The 19736-nt window shown below is 41.8% G+C and overlaps 2 protein-coding genes across 3 annotated transcripts in view; one reads left to right on the forward strand and one right to left on the reverse strand.

Annotated features, from left to right (window-relative positions):
• The window catches only part of Tfb1m (transcription factor B1, mitochondrial), a 39156-nt gene that overhangs the window by 5538 nt on the left and 13882 nt on the right, over positions 1-19736 (reverse strand). For both annotated transcript variants that reach the window (XR_007590658.1, XM_050135827.1), the window contains exons 3-5: positions 19411-19519; positions 17813-17964; positions 11140-11259 (exon numbers count right to left, since the gene is read on the reverse strand). Coding sequence is in view for 1 of the 2 variants with exons in the window: in XM_050135827.1 (XP_049991784.1) it covers positions 11140-11259; positions 17813-17964; positions 19411-19519 (381 nt within the window). In the remaining variant the exon portion in view is untranslated. The remainder of the gene's footprint in view (positions 1-11139; positions 11260-17812; positions 17965-19410; positions 19520-19736) is intronic.
• Cldn20 (claudin 20) lies at positions 3554-11133 on the forward strand. The gene is made up of 2 exons (XM_050135829.1): positions 3554-6332; positions 8985-11133. Exon 2 carries the CDS (start codon positions 9090-9092, stop codon positions 9747-9749), a length of 660 nt encoding a protein of 219 aa, XP_049991786.1. The 5' UTR covers positions 3554-6332; positions 8985-9089; the 3' UTR covers positions 9750-11133.

Here is a 19736-nt window from a genome sequence, read left to right on the forward strand (position 1 = left end):
AGACACGAGCTCGGCCTGGAAGAGCAAAGCAGCTGAAGATGAGCTCGATCTCATGTGAGCAGGCCCCCTGGGCACCGCAACAGTGTTTCCCACAGTCTGCCTTGCCTCACCGGGTCAGTTGGCCCACAAAACTCCTCTCCAGAGCTACTGACCCTGTTGCTAAAGCTCCACCCCCTGTAGTTTACCAACTGGATGTAGCAGACAGTAAATCTTTGACCACGAGGATGGTGTGGCTAAACACACAAGAATGTTATAAACAAAAGTTTAAAGGTCCTGGGGAGGACCTTTCTACACCAAATACAGGATAATCAACCTACAATCCACAGCCCCAGAGAGGCTAGATAACAGGGCCCAAACAGGGATGCACGGATTTCCCTGGAAAGGAAACAGAAGAGATCTCCTGGGTGGGGTGGGGGTGGGGGAATGGGAACTTCAGGGAGTGGGTTGGGAGCAGGACAGAAGGGAAGAGTAATGAAAGACGTCTTGATGGGGGGCATTTCAGGGTTAGGGAGAAACCTGGTGCCAGGGAAACCCACAGGAACTCACAAGGATGACCCCAGCTAAAACTCCTAGCAATAGTGGAGAGGGTACCTGAACTGGCCCTTTACTGTAACCAGATTAGTGACTACCCTATTGTCATCAGGGAGCCTTTATCCAGTAACTGATGGAAGCAGATGCAGAAATCCATAGCCAAGTACTGTGCTGATGAGCTCCAGGAGTCCTGCTGAAGATGAGGAGGCTCTGAATGAGCCAGGGGGGCCAAGGTCATGATGAGGAAGCCACAGAGACAACTGATCTGAACTGGGAGATTACTGACTCCCTTAACCAACAGTAAGGGAGCCTGCATGGGACCAACCAAGGCCCTCTCCATGTGACAGTTGTATAGATTGGTCTATTTGTAAGGCTCCTGGCAGTGAGACCAGCTCCTGGTGCTTAGCTGGCTTTTAGGGAACTGCTCCCCTTTCTGAATTAGCTCTTGCAGCCTTGATGTGGGGAGGAGGAGCTCGGTCCCACCTCAGCTCCAGGTGCTCTGCTTTGTGCAAGCCCATGGGAGGTCTGCCCCTTTCTGAACAGAAGACTGGATGGGGAAGGGAATGGGAAAAAAGGGAAGGGAAGCTGTGGTCAGCATGTAAAATAAATGGAAAAAAATGTTAATTAAATAAAAAATCCAAACTTTAGACCTCTTTGGTGAAGATTATGGTGAAGAGCTGTTGTGAATACTAAGTACAATATTAAATGTTCTCAATAACATTCCTTCCCCACCCTCTCCTTAATAACCTTAAAACACTTTCCAACTGCATTCTGTAAGTTTCTTTATCAATTCTAGTTAACATACACTTCCTGTGAGACTGCCTTAGCCCTGCAAACACAGGCAGTTTGTAGTTACAGAGAGCAGTAAGGAGGGAGTGGCAGAGATAGCTGGGACTTTTAGAAGGCAGGCACTGTTGGAGGGAGAGAAGGATGGCTCACTTTTAGGGTACTCCTGGGAGGAACAGGTCCTTAAACTGGAAAGGAGAAGCAGCCAAGATTTACCACGATGACTGTCCATGGACCTTGACATGCCCATTCATCTTGATTCTCCAGGTCTGGGAAGGTCCTAGAGCATCTTCTAGACTTCACCCTGCTTTGTCATTCTTTGGCCTCCTGGGCCCTATAACACTTGTATCCACAGACATTCCTGCCTCGTCTCTCTTCCTGTCACTTTCTTCAGTCATCTCCGATGATTCTCCCCAATACACTGTCACCTAAGAAGTTATCTATGGCGTCAGATCACCTTTCAGCAGGAAAACAAAACCCAAACAGCATGGATCAAATATAGCCTCCACCCAATCTGGAACTACGACCAAGTGTCAGAACACTGGATGAGTCCAAGTGCTGCTAAGACCAAAGGCACACATTTGGGAAGGATGATCCAATCTTGTAGCAACGTAGCTGCCACTTATAGCAGTATTTGTGGATTTTATAAATTGGCTTCATCCTTACTACTTAGTATCATCCCTTTGCAATACAGTTACTGCTTGCGAGTACGGGAGTTTCTAATGCTTGCTTTATTTAAAACAGCCCTAAAATGCTGACTATCACAGCATTCTACATAAGCTAGCAGACTTCGAACATTAATCTGCTACCCAGTTAAATAGGCATTATATCACAGCTGACGGAAAATTCCCATTCACAAGCACAATAATTCATGGCAGAACCCTAAAACTCATTGGTAGAGAGCTCAGTTAGCAATTGTCTGGCTTTGGGAAGGTCACTCCTGAACTTTCTCTGCTCTTTCCTGCAGAAGCAGTTCTTTTGTCCTCCCTTCCCTTCCCTTCCCTTCCCTTCCCTTCCCTTCCCTTCCCTTCCCTTCCCTTCCCTCCCCTCCCCTCCCCTCCCCTCCCCTCCCCTCCCTTCCTTTCCTTTCCTTTCCTCCCTCCCTCCCTTCTTTCCTTCCTTCCTTCTAGACCAGGCTGGCCTAGAACTCACAGACATCCACCTATCTCTGCCTTCTGAGTGCTGGGATTAAAGGCATGTGCCACCACCGACTGGTGCAAAAGCATTTCTTAAGATTACTCTGAGTGATGGAGGCCATTTTCTCTACAGCCACACAGGAAGTGCAGTAACTATGGTAACAGGTATAAAGTGCTTTTTAGTTATAATTGAACACTTATTTAATACAACAACCATTATTTTTTTCTCTTGAATTTCAAATCTATTGAGTTAGAATAAAACAAAATCAGAAGAAATAAAAGACAGAAATAGAGGGAAGAAAGAAAAAGAAACTAGACATACTTAAGATACTCTGGCTTCATCGTGGCTCATCAGTACTGTAGGTGGGCAGGGTTGCTGATGCTTCCCTCCCTTAGAAGTTGGCATAGCGCCTTCCAATACTACAAAAACTAGTTCTCACAGGGAGAGGCTTTCAAGTCAGACCCAGCTTGGGTCGTCCAGCTCTTATGTCTGAAGAGCATGGCACCTTCAGCAATGGGGACTTAACCTTGCATCTCTGAGAAGCAGCCAAGGGCAACAACAACAGCCTGGATTGATTTTAGGATGCCCCTAAGTAACAACCTGAAAGGAAGGAGGGTTATCATGGCTGGTTCTAGAACCTTAGCCAACTACTGGGGCCAGTGACATCATGGCTGTCAGAGGGCTTGCTACCATACGTTACTAAACCAGTGTAACTGCTAACTGCATTCTAAATACCCTTACACCCAAAGGAGGCGTCGCTCTCACCCTTCACAGAAACTTCCCTCTGCAACAAAGACCACTGCAGAAAACCATAACTGGTCACTATGTAAAGAACAAGTGATCTTGGGCTTCCCAGCAACACATCTGGACACATCTGCAACACAACTCTTACATCTAAGGCTCAGGGAACATCTCAGAAGAGGGGCAGAAGTATTGTAAGAGCCAGAGAACCAAGGAATCTGCTATGAGATTGTTGTCTCCCGGGAATGACAGGGAAGCCTCACCCATAATCCCTCAATAATATGCCTGCTGGAACAATACCTGAAGCTTCCAGCAGACATATTAGTTCATGTATTAGTGGGATGCCATAAGGTTTTACCTTCCATGTTAATATGGTCTTGCTAGTGGCTTTCAAAGTCCTTATTGATGCCACTCATCTTCAGGGAACCTCAGATTTCCTCTCCCAGAGCTGACACCCTGGCATTCTCTGAGGCTATTACTGGTTATTAGGAGCAGGTGATAAGAAGGCAGAGGAAAACCCAAAGTGCTTGATGTGCTGCTGGGCCTATGGAGGTATGTTTATAGGATACTTAAGTCACTGATTTCAGAAAGAAAGAAGTCAATCATCAACATGACATGTTAAAAGATCTCACAAAAGCTTTCCTTAGATAAATGAAAATAGATGGAACTACTCTGCCCCAAACAGACTTAGCTTGAGTAGTAAGTGGGGGTTTAGAGTTGAAGTGTGAAGTGGCTGTACACAATACATACACACACACACACACACTTTCTAAAGAGGTGCTGGAGTGCACATTGCATCAGAAGCTGTACTGGGCTGGGCCTTGTTTCCATTCCTGCAACTTAGTCATTACAACCACAGTTAAGCCACTAACTGGGTTTTCTTCCTTTTACCTCACAGGTTGTCTGGAAATTAGATGTTATAGGTGCCTTAAACAGTATATAGTTTTAGCAGTTAGGTTTTTAAGTGTGGATATTATTAAAGATGTCAAACCAAAGAATTCCAAAATTACTTGAGAAATTATAGTCCTGTTTAGAAATGATTAAATTTATTTTTGATCATTCAAAAGCAATTTATAGCTTAACTAATACTTTATATATTGAAAAGCAGTGATGAATTTTTCATCCACAAATACTTACTAGACTGCACTATGACCCAGGACCATGCCCAACTCAGGAGCCCTGGTGTTGTTAGGTGGGCAGAAGGCCTTCCCCGTGGCAGGGCTACATTGCAATGTTGCTGAGCCTCAGAAAGGCAGGAGAGGCTCTGAGTTACTTTAAAGTCAGACTCAAAACAGTGTTGAACAAATGTATGCTGTGTACGGAAACAAGGATGACATTTAAGATTTAAGCCTTACCAAATGGCAGGGAGTGTCAGCTTTTACATACACAGAGTACATTTGGGGAAGGTAAAAGGGACAGTTTTGCAAATCGTTGAATCCGGTCCTGTCAAGTCAGCAGATGGAAGCACAGCTTGGGAGTTCACGGAGAAGGCCCTACACTAAGGGAATATAATATTTATCTTGAACAGTTTCAGTGGACTTCAAAGACTCTTTAATATCCACATCAGAAGCTGATAGCGCTCTGTATTACATTTCTAAATATGCTCCTCTTTAAGCTTCGCTCCGCAGGCTGTCAGGACCACGAGGAGGTCCGTCCATCTACCTCTCTTCTGCTAGCTAAAGGGTGCATCAGGCAGCCCCGGGAAGGAGTCCACACCAGGCCCTGAAGGGAGTGCCCAGGCTGCTTCTGAAGCAGCAGTAATAACAGTGCTGTTAACATAGTAAAGTACACCCCGGCAAACATCTACAGAATGGTTCACATACTTCTACATGATCAAGTCTTTATTAAAGGGCAGTACAGCTTAGAAGAATCCAGACGCTACTCCTCCAAGGGAGAAAAACAGTAACTTGCTAAATGTCAAAGTGGGAAAAGAAAAGCAGATCCAAGAGAACACTGGGAAAACTCGAACATCTGAAACATGGCTTTCTCTTAATGCAACCACTAACATCTAACATGTCTTAGCGTCTGTGTGTTCCTTGTGCTTTCTCATTGGCTTTTTTTTTGGTTCGATTATTTTTTATTTTTTTCTTATTTTTATTATCACTTCTATTTTTTTGTAGATGGCTGTTTGTATTCTAATGAGAGAAAAGGGTGTGGATTTAGGTGGGTGGGGAAGTAGGAATCATCTGGGAGGAGTGAAGGGAGGGAAAAACCATAATTGGAATATGCCATATGAAAAAAACGATTTTCAAAAACAGGCTGTAAAGTTTAAAAATCTAATTAAATGGTTATTCTTTTCTGCCTAACGGCTATGTGATTTATAACCTGTAAAATTAAAATTATTAAGAAAGAAAGCTAAGCTAAAGGGCCGAGTGAAACACCTGCAGACATGCCCATGGCCCGAGCTGTTACTGCCATGCTTCATGTCATCATTTTGTACAGTGTCTTCCCGTTCCCTGAAGTCCAGCTCACACAGCTGTACTTGAGACTCTCGGGGGAGAGACTGAGGCAGAGCACCACATCTGAGGGTTTATGGACCACACTCTACCCAAAAGCTGCACTTTCTTTTATTAACTAAAAATCTTAAGGAAAAATTTCTTCTGAGTGGTTTTTAAACAATTTTGGGAGTGTTAGCTTCACACAAGACAAGAAGCAACGGAATGAAACCTGAAAGCGGCAGTCTCACTAGCGTCTGCAGAGCGCCATCCGGCTGACCCGTTTCAGACGGCATTCTTTAACTAAGGACACAGAACCGCATCTTCCAACACTGACAAAAATTCAAAACTAAATTATAACTATGACTAAAACAGAACATGAAAAGAAAAGGCGGCCTTTTGTGAGCACCCAGATAATCCTCCTCCGTGCGGAGCAGCATAGCAGCGGTCAGGGCTCAACTCCCTCGCTTCCCCGCCTCTCCTTTCTTGAGTCTCCCACAGCTCAGACTGAGAGCAGAACCTGGTATTTATCTTTAGCGCCGTCAGCAGTTCTCAGCCTCATCTCGAAGGAACTCTTTATTTGCTATTTCCCTCTAACTTGTGGGCACTTCACGGGCAATGCTCAGATTGCAGAACCAGCCTCCCCCGTGTGGCTTCTTGGCACCAGACCCTGAAGACATCGGGAGTCAGCTCACAGGGCAGGTAAGACTGGGGTGGGAGGGCTACTGGCAAAGGTATGGGGAGCTTCTAGACTGTGCAGGCAGCTAAGTCCAGAACTGTGGCTACTGCTGCATTTGAATTGGAAGTTACGTATCTGTCTTAAAGTATTTTTGGTATAAATGAATCTTTTCTGGAAAGCTGGCTTTACATTTTGAAAAAAAAAAAAAAAGGGCAAATTTCTTTTTAGCAAGCAGTTCATAGACTGGACATTTCTAGGTTCTGTTCTCCATGTGAAGTGTGCTGGAAATGTGTCCTAAAGGTTCCAGTTCCCATCGGTGCCCCATGCTTGGAGGGACGGCCACAGTGGTTCCTATACTGCTCTTGTCACCACACCTCTGATTCCCCACCACACCGAAGGAGCCCGCCATACAAACTACTATGCCTGTGGCTGGAGAAAGCGCCAGTGCAGCAGTGAACCTGGAGCAGGAAGAGCCTTCACTGTAGAGAACATGTTTTAAACAGAACTCTCTATGCACAAGAAGGATGTGAAGTCATCTTCTGCAGGAAGCAAGCGTTGTGCTAACTAGATGCAGTGTCTTAGTATTTACTTGCTAGCTTGCCTGTCTGCAATTTATTGCTGCCAGGACTTGTTACTTATGACAACAACTGCTTGCAGGTCTGCATGATACTGACATTTAGGAAACATTGTTTGATGGAATGAAAAGGGCTATGATGGAAAAGCTGGATAGAATGATCATATTAAAATTTCCCAGCAAAGCAAAAATGAAAGCAAGCATCAAAATGATCTTAGGGAGTGTTAACAGTGACCTCAACTGCTGGAAAACTCCTGGGCAGGAAAGACTGTGAAACAGTCTCGGTGACTGACACCTGAACTCAGCAGCTCGTGTAAAACTGTACACACGTGCCTAAACTCAGCAGCTCGTGTGAAACTGTACACACGTGCCTGAACTCAGAAGCTCGTGTAAAACTGTACACATGTGCCTGAACTCAGAAGCTCGTGTAAAACTGTACACACGTGCCTGAACTCAGAAGCTCGTGTAAAACTGTACACACGTGCCTGAACTCAGAAGCTCGTGTAAAACTGTACACACGTGCCTGAACTCAGAAGCTAGTGTACAACTGAATACACATATGCTCATCCCTGCTCTCCCCGACCCTTAAGCTTTTAACTTTCTGTTGGTTAGAGGTGGGAAAATCTGGCAAACAAAAGGATCAAACAGCTTAGCAGCAGATACACCCTAAGATCACTGAGGTTTGTACACACACTGACTCAGAAGAATGTAAAATCTCAGAGACTCCTAAAATCATGGGAGTGACAAAACTAGAAGTCAGTCTAGGCAGAGGAAGCCCTGATGACCTCGAGACTCACTTGTAGCCATGGCAGGTCTGTGGTTTCCACACAGGCCCAGATTATCTTGTTAAGGTATTTAACAAGAGCTGCACCTGGCAGCTCCATAGAAGACGGGCATGGAGGTTTCCACCTGAGCTCACTGATTGGACAAAGTAATGAAACTCAAGATTACAGCTGAGGCTTCCCTAAGCTCTAGGACTCTAAGAAACTTAAGTCAGTCCACGGAAGGAAAAGAAAAGCCCCTAAAGTCCCACTTCTGGAAGGATGCTCAAATATAGAGAAATAACATGAAACCAAGAACCACCTCCAGCTATGTGAAGAGTGCGTGCATGAGAATCCTAAGTCAGCGCAGCATATCATTAACAATTGTTTCAGAAAGACAAAAAATAAGCCAATACCGCAGCATTCCCGAGACTTTACACCGTTCACCGAGCAGCACACACTGTCAGATGTGGTCATATGGTGAACAGGAATATGAACACGGAAGTAGGAAGCTGTTCTGAAGTAAAACAAGGGGTGGGGCTGATTTTTTTTTACCTACAGCCAACTATGTGGCTATTTCTGGCACGGACTTTCAAGGTCTTCTGTTCCTGCATCTGAATCACTCAGGGGAGCCAATTTCGTGGCTGAACACTTCTTCTGGATTGTTATGTGGGAAGGACTTTGGTTGCAAGTAGAAAGGATCTTACATTCTCATAAGCTAGTACCAGGGACATGATGCTAAATAAATGCTAACCTAGGTAAGGACTGTGCAGGACTCTAAAGTTCTTCAGTTTCTCTTTCTCCTTCAACAAGACCCTCAGGCACACATGGTGTGTGCTGAGTGAAGATTTAATTCAAACCATTTTTCAGTTTCTAACTTTTCTTATATCTATAAATTATTTAGAGGAGGTAGATTTAAGCTTTTAATTGCTTATGACTTATTTTCATTAAAACAAAGTTATTTAAAATGATCTACAATGCTAATAAAATTCTGTATCAGATACTACAGCCACAATTTGAAGTGTCTAAACTGCCTAAAAAGGTATATGCTCATTTCATAGACATTTTCAGAATACTTAGGGTCTTACGTGGATAACTACAGTATGCTCCAAATTCAGCACTTCGTGTGAAGCTCACTCAGTAGAATGCTATTCCGCAGGCCCACTTAGGAACCTTTCTCTGAGATAGCAGCATCCTCATCTGCTCTCTGTGTGTGCCTATGTGCGTGTGTATGTATGCAGCATGGAGACACGGGTGCTATTCAGGTATGTTCTGGCTCCTGTATGAAGACTTTGTTAACTTATTCTCCTGTTCCTCCAATTCTATTCTGTTTTCCCTAGCTTTTGTTATTTGGTTCTCCACTCCACAGCATAGCTCCTGATTTGACCACGCACCACAATTAATCACTGGGATCTTCTAGGAGAACAGAAGTTAAGAGTAACATCATGGCCTCAGCGGGTCTCCAGCTCCTTGCTTTCATCCTGGCCTTATCTGGGGTCTCTGGAGTACTCACTGCCACTATGCTGCCCAACTGGAAGGTCAGTGCAGAGCCAGGCTCCAACATCGTAACTGCTATCGTGCAGGTGCACGGGCTATGGATGGACTGCACATGGTACAGCACCGGGATGTTCAGCTGTACCCTGAAATACTCCATCCTGTCTCTACCCGTCCACGTACAGACGGCCAGGGCCACCATGGTGCTGGCCTGCGTTCTGTCTGCTTTGGGGATCTGCACTTCTGTAGTGGGGATGAAATGCACTCACTTAGGTGGGGACACATACACCAAGAGCCAGATCTCCTTGGCTGGAGGAGTCTGCTTCGTGGTTGCAGGGATCGCTGGCTTAATCCCAACAGTGTGGTACACCAAGGAGATCATAGAAAACTTTCTAGACGTGACCATTCCGAAAAGCCACAGATATGAACCCGGAGGAGCTGTCTACGTCGGGTTCATCTCGGCGGTGCTACTACTTGTCTCTGGTATTATTTTCTGCACTTCTTATATAAAAAAGAACCCGAAACCACGGATCTACCCCACCAGGCAGAAACAGGCCTCGACCTGGCAGCCAGAGAACAGGTTAGCATATAACCTGAAGGATTACGTGTAAGAGCTGTGCTGTGGACGTGCAACGAAGCTCTGGGAGCCTGCTAAAACTTTGTTAGAACGAAGAAAACGAGACAAAATACTCTTACGCTCAACTTTCTTTACAAAGAGGACAAAATATTAAAAAAAATTATGAGGTACTTTAAAATGACAACAAACTACCATATACAATTATATCTGTCTTGAATTTATTTTCCTATTATTGCATTCATGTTTTATTTAGAAGTATATAATTGAAAGAGGTCTGACTATATTAATAAGGCGACGGGTGACAGAATTAATTTATTTTTAAAGATATATTTTAGATTAGTTTTTTTGTAATTATTAAGTATAAAAAGTACCTTCCCTTGGTGTTGATCAAGGATATCTCCTGGTCTGCCCTCTGGTGGACAATGCCTGAGTAGCCAGTTTCTGTTTTAAAGCCATAGGATGTGGAGGAGACTCCGGTACAGAGGACCAGAACTCATGTACATGTTGCCCAAGCCATCAGCCCCAAGCCCCAGCTTCCATCCTAATTTATCATGTGTTATGATATAATGTATGCAAACTAAAATTAGATACGATTCATGAGCTGGTAGATGCTAATGCAGCATACGAAAGCCAATATAAGCACAAACTAAAATATGGCACTTTCTAAGTACATAATAAGACCGACTAATAAGACCTCTGCTTGCTTTAAATACCCAAGGGCTGCTCTCTCTTCTGCATCTAGAAAATAGATTAAGTTCATTTCCCCAATTATTTATATTTACCCTATCCCAATGAATCTCACAGTTAGCACTATCTGACTCAGCCACAGTTTTCCCCCATACAAGGTACTGGAGAAGCCAGACGGCCTCCTGTGTGCTGGGGCTCAGAGACATGCTCCACTATGTTTGGCTCAGTCATTTTTAAGCTGTACTTTTTTCCTCAAATTTTATTCAAGTTAACAAATCACTGTCGTTATCTTATAAATGAGCATCTTCAGTTAATAGAAGCAAAATAACTTTTAAAGTACAAAGAAAGTTTTTAAAATATACATTTAAATTATGACATGCAACTAGGATATTCTATCAAAAATTTGGACTTCCCATTGGTGCAAAGAACACTGTAGGTTTTCCAGTAATTTGTTTGTTAATTCATTGCTCATAATACAACTTCTAAGAGAAAAAGGATTGTGCATTATTAATGACTTAGAAAGAGAAAAGAGCGTTTATGCGAATGAATAATTTAAACTCGTGTCATCAGAAGAGAGACTAAAATGTGTTAATTCTATTACTTAGTAGATTTCATGCTCTACTAGGACAGCTGCAGCTAAGTGTTAGATCTTACAGACCGTTTCCTGCAAACTTTCTTCAGGGGAGCAAATACAACAAGTCACACTCATGAACTAACACAAACGCGTAAAGACTCACCTCTGGTTTGGGAACAAAAGCTTTCCCTGGAATGGTAAAGAGGTGCTCAACCTTGCAGAGGTACTGGGCCATAATGGAAAGGCGGCTGCGCTGTTTGCTTCCTGTAGTGGCTACAAGTCTCTATAGAAGGCCAAAAGTAAGCAAACAGTTAATCCCATTTGACTAGGCACATCTGACTCAAGACAATTATTATGCTTCACACACACCCCCCACGCTATCTGACACAAACCATGTAAACAAACATCATTAGCAAGACAGGCTGTAGAAGTGTCAATAGTACCATGTATAAGCACTGAAACAACTCACATAAACACTATAAATGACTGTCTGAGGTTTTCAAGCTACTGCTATATTCTACAACAGAAAGTCATAAGTAAACAATTAATAAACATTGTATGAAGAAATTAGCAAATAAAGAAGGACTATAAAGATGGTTTTAAAAGTGCTTCCTTAAGTATAAAAACTTTGACTATTCAAGCACCTTTGAAATACAGGCTGTTCTTGACAATTTATGCAAAAATTAGGACATTTCCTTTTGACCACCCAAACACTCATTTTTGAACTGAACTCAGCACATAAAAAACTGATAAATAAAATGTAATTTGCATGAAAATCTCAATCATACTTTTAAAAAGAACTTCAATTTCCATATATAACATATATAAAATTAAAATTCAGATAAAATTATATAGTATCAAGAATGGCCAAGACACTCCTGAATAACACCAACAATGCTCATGGGAGACTCACCCTACCTGTATCAAAATTAAGGCAGTATTGCTACAAACAGAGACAGACCAACAGGACAAAAAGACCCAAGCACATGTGGGCTTCTGACACACAAGAGATGAGATTCTCTTAATAAAAGAGAAGGACAGACCATTCATTAAATGGTATGGGTGGAATTAAGCATTTACAGAGACAAGACAAACTGCAATTTAATTAATGATAAATGAAAAACAAAATTTCAGTCTTTTGCAGGTAATATCTATGACCCAAAGTGGAGAAGATGCAAAAGCAGAAGCTACAAAAGATAGATCTTTTTCTGTTAAAATTTTCAATCAAAACACTATCAAGACACATCGTACATTCAGAATTGTGTTTAGAGGGCCAAAGAATTAGTGGTCACAATATGAATGAGATGCCTACACACTAGGCATTACCAACCATAAGATAAACAACCAGGAGATATAAGACAAACTATGACAGATCAATGAATTATAACCATTAACTAAATCACACATATAAAAAAGCAGAGATGTGCAAATTAAAGCCAAGACAATCCATAATTTCACAAATGGAACACTATAAAAAAGTTCGTCAAGGGTAGAAAGAATTAGATGCTACAAGGATTCTACGCTTGGCAGTGAGAGAGGAAAGGGCACAAACTGGTATTTATACGCCAATGTTGGACAATAATTTGTCAATAGAGGCTGAAGCATATCACTTACACAAAAGATATACGTCCTCTGCAGCATTATGCACATATCCCAAAAGTTGAAAATTATAATTCTACCAACAGGTAAATGAATATGAAATAACTGTTAAAATGGGTAACAGGGATTACTGGCATAGGTTACGTCCATCAATAGAGTATAGATTTTAAAGTGGCAAAAACCAGTGTGATATAATGCTTACATAAAGACCTTAGGATTTCTGTGTGTGCCTACATACATACCTACAATACAAATAGGAGATGTGTGGGAACGGCAACTACTACTTTTCACACAGTTCAAACCCTAGGAAGAAGGGCTATAAACACACACACACACACACCATTTGATATTATGGGAAAGGCAATAAAAATATGTGAAAATTGGGTAAGACTGAGAGTAATAGGTTCAAAGATCACTCATCTTTCTAAAATGTACCATGTTTCTGTGTTCTTGAGCTCTGAAGACATCCCAAAACTCTAGTGATCTGTTTAGGATCAAGGTCACGGACACTAGTAATGATTGGAACGCCCGAAGCCAGGCACAGGACAGGATGTCCATGCTAGGCCACCGTCAGTGCTCCCAGAGCAGGTGCTGTTGGATTTCCACTCTCCGAGGTCACTGATGGGCATCAACTAATCTAATAGCTCATTTCCATTGCTGCATCTACCCTGTTCTGGGCATGAAAAAAAAAATCATATAATTTGGCTTTTTAGAACTTTATCTTAAGACTAAAATGAACTTTGGGGTGCTGGAGAGATGATGCAGTGGTTAAAGCACTTGCTGCACTTACAGAGAACCTGGGTTTGATTTCAGCATCCACACGGAAGCTCACAGCCATTTATAACTTCAGTATCAGGAGATCCATTGGGGGCCCTGGACAGTAGGCATGAATGTGTACATATGTACAAGCAAAACGTTCATACACACAAAATAAAATATATAAACTGAAATGAAACAAACAAGGTTGTGGCTGAGAAACTGAGGAATTTCCTCTGACCTGTCTGGAGATTGCACAGCTTCTAGGCTGACATCTCCCATCCATCTTGTCACCCCCACCCCACCCCTTCCCATTTTATCTTCATTGTCAAAGCAGAAATGATTAGGAAACCGAGTTCAAGATAATGAAGTGCTACAGCATGTAAGACAGAAAGTTGCTCCTCAGTATAATATAAAGGCAAGAGATGTATATATTCTCAAATAAAACCTCCTGCATTAGTCCCCAAGTGCTTGGATTACAGCACGATCTACAGTGCCCAGTGAGTGATAAAAGCATCTTTAAAACTACAATCCAGCAAAAATATAACCATGAAATTTAAAAATTAACCCAAAGAATTGGCCATCATGGATTTCCTTCTTAAGGCATTGCTAATATGCTACTTTACATTTGAAAGATGTGTTTCCAATGATGAATTCAAAAGAATTTAAAAATTACTTTAAAAAGCAAAAACCTGAAATGGGTGTAATTATTCTAACTGGACTTAAAGCACAGTTAAATATATTTTACTCTGAGCATGAAGCACTTAGGACAGTTAGAAATGGGGGTGTTCTAATCTAGACTCTGGGTCTAGTCAATATCCCTAGCAAGTACACCAGGTTGTGGAGATATTTTAATTTAGAACAAAGCAGCACACAGAACTGTTAATCCATTGAGCAAAAAGTCAAGTCACAGTCCAGGAAGCCTGCAAAGACTTTACACTAAAAGCTACCCTGAGAAGTTACTGAGCTAATAACCATTTACATATGTATTGCCATTTTTATTTAGACACAGCACAGGTAAAGCTATGAACACAAAAGTCCATCAATAGAGGATTTTTTAACAATAAGGGGTCTGGACACTGAATGAGTTAAGTTTTCAGTAGAAGGAAACTATCAGCTCTTGAGCTTTAAAAGCCACTAAGGACAAGAAAACAAGGCAAGACAGAATTTCCAAGAAGAGTATTTCTTTTACTTTTTTTCTGTTCTGTTATTTATCTAAAATAATTGTAAGGAGAAAAATTATACTTGTTGATGTGGGATTTCCCTTTTGTATGCTGTGATTACTATTAATGAATAAAGAAACTGCCTTGGTCTGTTGATAGGGCAGAACTTAGGTAGGTGGGGAAAACTGGACTGCTGAGAGAAAGGAGGAGGAGTTAGAGAGAAGCCATGGAGCCACCAGAGACGGACACTAGAACTTTACCCAGTAAACTACAGCCATGTGGCAATACACAGATTAATAGAAATGGGTTAAATTAATATGTAAGAGTTAGTTAATAAGAAGCTAGAGCTAATGGGCCAAGTAATGATTTAAATAATATAGTTTGTGTGTGATTATTTGGGTTCTGGGCAGTCGGAATGAACAAGCAGCTCCCTTCAACAATTTGTATTTGTGAATTTACAATGTTGGACCAGGGACAATGAATGTTATGTCATCAAGAGAGTGGTGACATCTTCCCTTCTAGGGATGTAACCACAACCATCCAATGTCTCCTGGAAACAGAAGACTGAGGTTGATGTTGGACCCACTTAAAAACCCACAGGTCCAGCACAATGGAGAACCTGAACCTCGTGACTCTCCTAGGAAACACAGGACCTGTGATCCAGTTCAAGTGCTGCCCAATCTGTGAAGACAATAAAGCACCCCAGTCAGTTTTCATTATAGAGAGAGTTCAGATGAGGTTTGTTAAGCTCTAACTACTGCTACATAGTCTTGACTCCTTTTCTGAGATGTAACACCATTTAGACGCCCTTTAATGCATCCAGAGTGAATTATGTTTACATCCTACAACCCTAGGAAAAAGAATTAAGAGGAGGGCACTTATTGGATTCTGCTTTATAACTCACAACAAAGTCGAGGTTAAAGATGCTTTCTGTTGCTAAAATCTAGAATATCACACACAGGATTGTGATCCAGAGCAAACAGGATATGTAAGACGATGGCACTACTCAGTCTTCCCTCGTGACTCTCATCTGTAGAAGAAATGTGACATCAGTCGAACGGACCAGTTACCCACACTTCTAATGTATTCCATAAATTACAGAGTTGCTATGAATTCAATATTCATGTAAAAATGTAACTAAAATTAACCTTTGTTGAAGAAAAATAATTGCCTATGGTGAAGTCAAAACAACACTATCATTAAAACCCAGAGCTGCCAGCTGAGTCACTGCAAACATGACTCCACTACTCCACTCCACTCCTCCGCTCTTTCCTCAAAGAGAGAGCTCAACACTTGCCTCTCTATTGTGTTGTTCAAGAACAAAAATACCAAATAATCACAGCAGGAGGAAGCGAATCTACTGGTGTGGCACGATCAGAACTCTACCCACTAACCGTGCCCTCTGCCCTAACCTTGCCTTTCACTGCTTCACTCCCATTGGGATCGGATACTCTGCTCACTTAGCAGTAATTCAGCCTTAAACTTTCTCAAACTGGTGTAACTATTTCTTCATCACATGCAAACATGACATGTATTTGGTCAAATTAATCTCTCTCAACCGATCTGACCTGACCTGAGGGCTCTTCCTAAGGAACCCCCTTCTCTGTCTCACAGAGCCTGCTGCTCCTGGGACACCTCAGCATGTCCCTGATGTCTCTAATCAGAGCACAGCTTTCTGCAGAGTACTTCTGATAAGAGACTTGTAAAGAGCAGATGGCAATAAATGGGGCTGGAATTTATATGCTTAACAACAGTAAAATAGAGCTTACTTTTACTATATACAAAAATCAATCCCAAGTGAACGGAAATACCTTCATAATCAAGACATAAAATGATTTATTCAGATATGAAGCAACCACAAATTAAAAATTAAGAATGTCTAATCTTCAAGAAAGGAGATCAGTGGGAAAGTGGGGAAAGACGAGCAGGTAATGGGGTGTGTCTGTGTGTGAGCAGAACCAAAGTACATATGTGTGTGAGAATGCGTCACAAAGAAGCCCATCATTTTGTATAATTAATACATGTCAGTAAAAAAGTTAAAAAAACTAAATGTCTAACTCTCAAGATACTGTAAAAAGACAAGGACAATATAAGCACAGAGAAAGGCAATTTGAAGTATACTGCATTAGTACAGAGAATACCAGCAAACACAAGACAATCCAACAGAAAGATTAGCAGTTCAATGTAAAACACTCAAGTGACCCCAAGCTGCAACGGTGCCCCATTTCATTAAAACTCAGCACAATACACCAACTTCCCTAGGTTAATAAAAAATGTGTAGGTCTAGTAAGACCAGGAGCTGGCAAAAATACGGAGCAAAATGAACTCATGCACACACTGTTATACAGGAGTATAAAGGTCTGATGACCTACAAAAATGGTAAAGCATTACCTACCAAGACTGAAGCTCCTGGGCACATATCTTGTCCCAAACTGGCCCTTGTGCCTAAGAACTTTCCGGACAGTTCTGTTCACAATAGTAAAGCACTGATATAAACCCTGGGTCCCCAACAATGAGACTGGACAGATTACGAGAGTGAAAGCTTAGCCAAGACAGAGAGCAATATAAATAAAGGATAACTATAAGCACATGTGTGAATCCTACTAAGATGTTTACAATAAACACACGTATTGGATGACTCCTTTAAAATGGAGCTTAAGAGTGGACAAACCTAAAGCACATGACACACATGGGTACAAATCTATTATCAAGACTACAGAGGGGAACAATCCCAAACTCAGTCCTTATTACCTTGGTAACGGGGAGATGGAGTCAGAGTGAGTTTGCAAGTGCAGATCTGTCCCTACGCTCGCCCTCGCTGTCTTATCTTGCAAGCTACCCTTGTCCACCCTGGAGATTCACTTCATAAATTCAGAACACTCAGGCCATGAGAATGCAGGCATAGCAGGCATCAAATGAGGGGTGTGTGTGAGCACACGTGTGCAGTGGGGTGGGTAATCGGGTGCCAAATTTATGATATCTTTTCACTGTCATCCTAAGGATTGCGGAGGATCAATCTGAAGATGGCACAGCCCACTCCCAACATATGAATGTAAAATCAACATCTTGCAGCTCTCATTTCTCTTGGATTTTGTCTACGGCAGTGTAGGCCTTGTGCTGAACACACAAGGTCTCCACTGGGAGCATCTAGTGGTTGTGTCTGCTATCTTCATTACATGTCTTAACTTCTGGATGTGTTTTTCCACGTGTAATGGAAAAGTATTAACTTGGAAAACACAGCCAGTAATAAATACGAAGTAGTATTTGGTTTGGAAATTTGACCATACAATGAAATATCCAGAAAAAGACAAGACTGACCTCCGCTACCTCCTTTTGAAATGTTAACGTCATCTGGGTTCTGCCATAGACAAAGGGTCCATCTCTGAGAGAGATATTTTCAAGCCACTTGATGATCAGGGGAGTTGAGACACAGAAAGGCAGATTTCCAATGATGTGTACATTTGGAGGATCTGTTTGGTTGGGGGAGAAGACAATTTGGAATGAGTACATGGACATATTCTGAGTATGATCTTAATAGCTTCATTGACATTGAAGTATGATAATCAAATAAAGGCAAATGAAAACACACGACTTGGCATTTTTCAGTTCTCTTAAAATGTAATTGTTTCCACAATTAGCTTTGTATTTATAGATGAAAGGGTTCTAGAAAAGTTCATAAAATGAGGTGTTTTGAAGGAAAAGGCGACTTTCCTTAGATACACTGAGTTTAAAGTGCCCATGGGGTTTGCCAGACCATCAGAGACCCAGGAGGGGGGTACAAGCTGAGCCTAAAATTTGAATGCTTAGGAGGGAAATAAAACCAAAGGAATAGGTAATCTAGACAAATCCTTAGCAGCATGAGAAGATGCAGTAAAAGAAACATCTCAGTATCAAACAAACAAGTGGGCTAGAAATCAAAAACAAAACAAAATGCTACAAACAAACTCCAAACCCTCAAGCTACTGACAAAGAACAGTTAGTTTCCAAAGGTCGAGGAGAATGGTGGAGCCCAACAACCATGGAGACATGAAGGTGACATATGACACTAAATGGATGAACCAGAAGGGTGACTGTGGTCCTACTGGGGGCTCTGTGCTAAGAAACCACTGACTAGAAATACGAGTTCCTCTGGAGGAGCCTGACCCCGGGGAGACACACAGGAGCAGCTAGATCTGCAAAAGCCCTCTTCCACTTATTCTCAGAGTTTCTGCTAGCAGTCCACATGCCCTGTGTCATCTGCACTTCCAGGACACTGTAGGGTCCTACTAAACATCTGTCCTTGAAGGAGGAGTGCCTGGGCTGGTCAGAGTCACTACTATGAAGACAAAGGAAGACGAGATAAAGGTCTGTGAGTGGCCTGGTTTACATTTGAAAAATAGTTACCAATACTTGGTATAGTGTCATAAAAATACAGAATTTATTTGCATAGAAACTACAACTTGAATACTTGAAACAAGGAAATTAAAATTAGGGAAAACTCAACCAGGTATGGTAGTGCATGCCTGTAATGCCAGCACTTGTAGGCTAAAGCAGGAGACTTCTCAAGTTCAAGATCAGCCTGGGCTATATGAGGAGTGACCACCCTTGGCTACAGCATGAGACTCTGTCTTAAAAAAAAAAATTCTGTAAGAAGGAGGGGAGTAGGGAAAAAATGTATAGTCATTTTTATCCAAATAATTAAAATTAGAAGGATTTAATAAAAAAAAAAGAAAGTAGGAAAGCAGAGAAAATTACAATGCACATTATTTAATTCTGTTTAGGTAGTTTTCACATAAATATGTAAAAGCAAGCACTTTATTATGATAGGTGATAGCTGAAACAAATTATCTGTGATATGACCAAAACAAAACCAAACACAGACACACATACCCCTGCCACTTCCACCAAAACAAACAAACCAACCCAAAGGCACTTACCTTCATCCCACTGTCTCCTAATATGGTTTGGAAAAGCCTTTTCTACCTTGTACGTCAGCACATCTCCATGGACAATCCTCAGTTTTCCCGGTGCTGCATCAGAAAGCATCTGGTTTACAAAAGGTCAATAAAATCAGCTCATAAACTTCAGGGCAGCAAAAGCATTTAATCGCTGGGAAAAGCAAACACTAGGTGAACCAACAGGACACTGTGCCCAGTGTAACTACTGTGTTTCCGCTTATCACAACAAGGGGAACATATAGTAGCAGAGACTAGTGTGACAGCTTAGGATTTAAAGCATAGCATACCAGTCTAACTTGATAGTC

The sequence above is a fragment of the Alexandromys fortis genome, unplaced genomic scaffold, assembly GCF_014885135.2.
Source record: "Alexandromys fortis isolate MF-2015 unplaced genomic scaffold, M_Fortis_MF-2015_v1.1 scaffold_23, whole genome shotgun sequence".
Lineage (NCBI taxonomy): Eukaryota > Metazoa > Chordata > Mammalia > Rodentia > Cricetidae > Alexandromys > Alexandromys fortis.

Coding starts and splice junctions, on each gene's coding strand:
- Cldn20 (XM_050135829.1), top strand. CDS start 9,090: ATGGCCTCAGCGGGTCTCCAGCTCCTTGCTTTCATCCTGGCCTTATCT.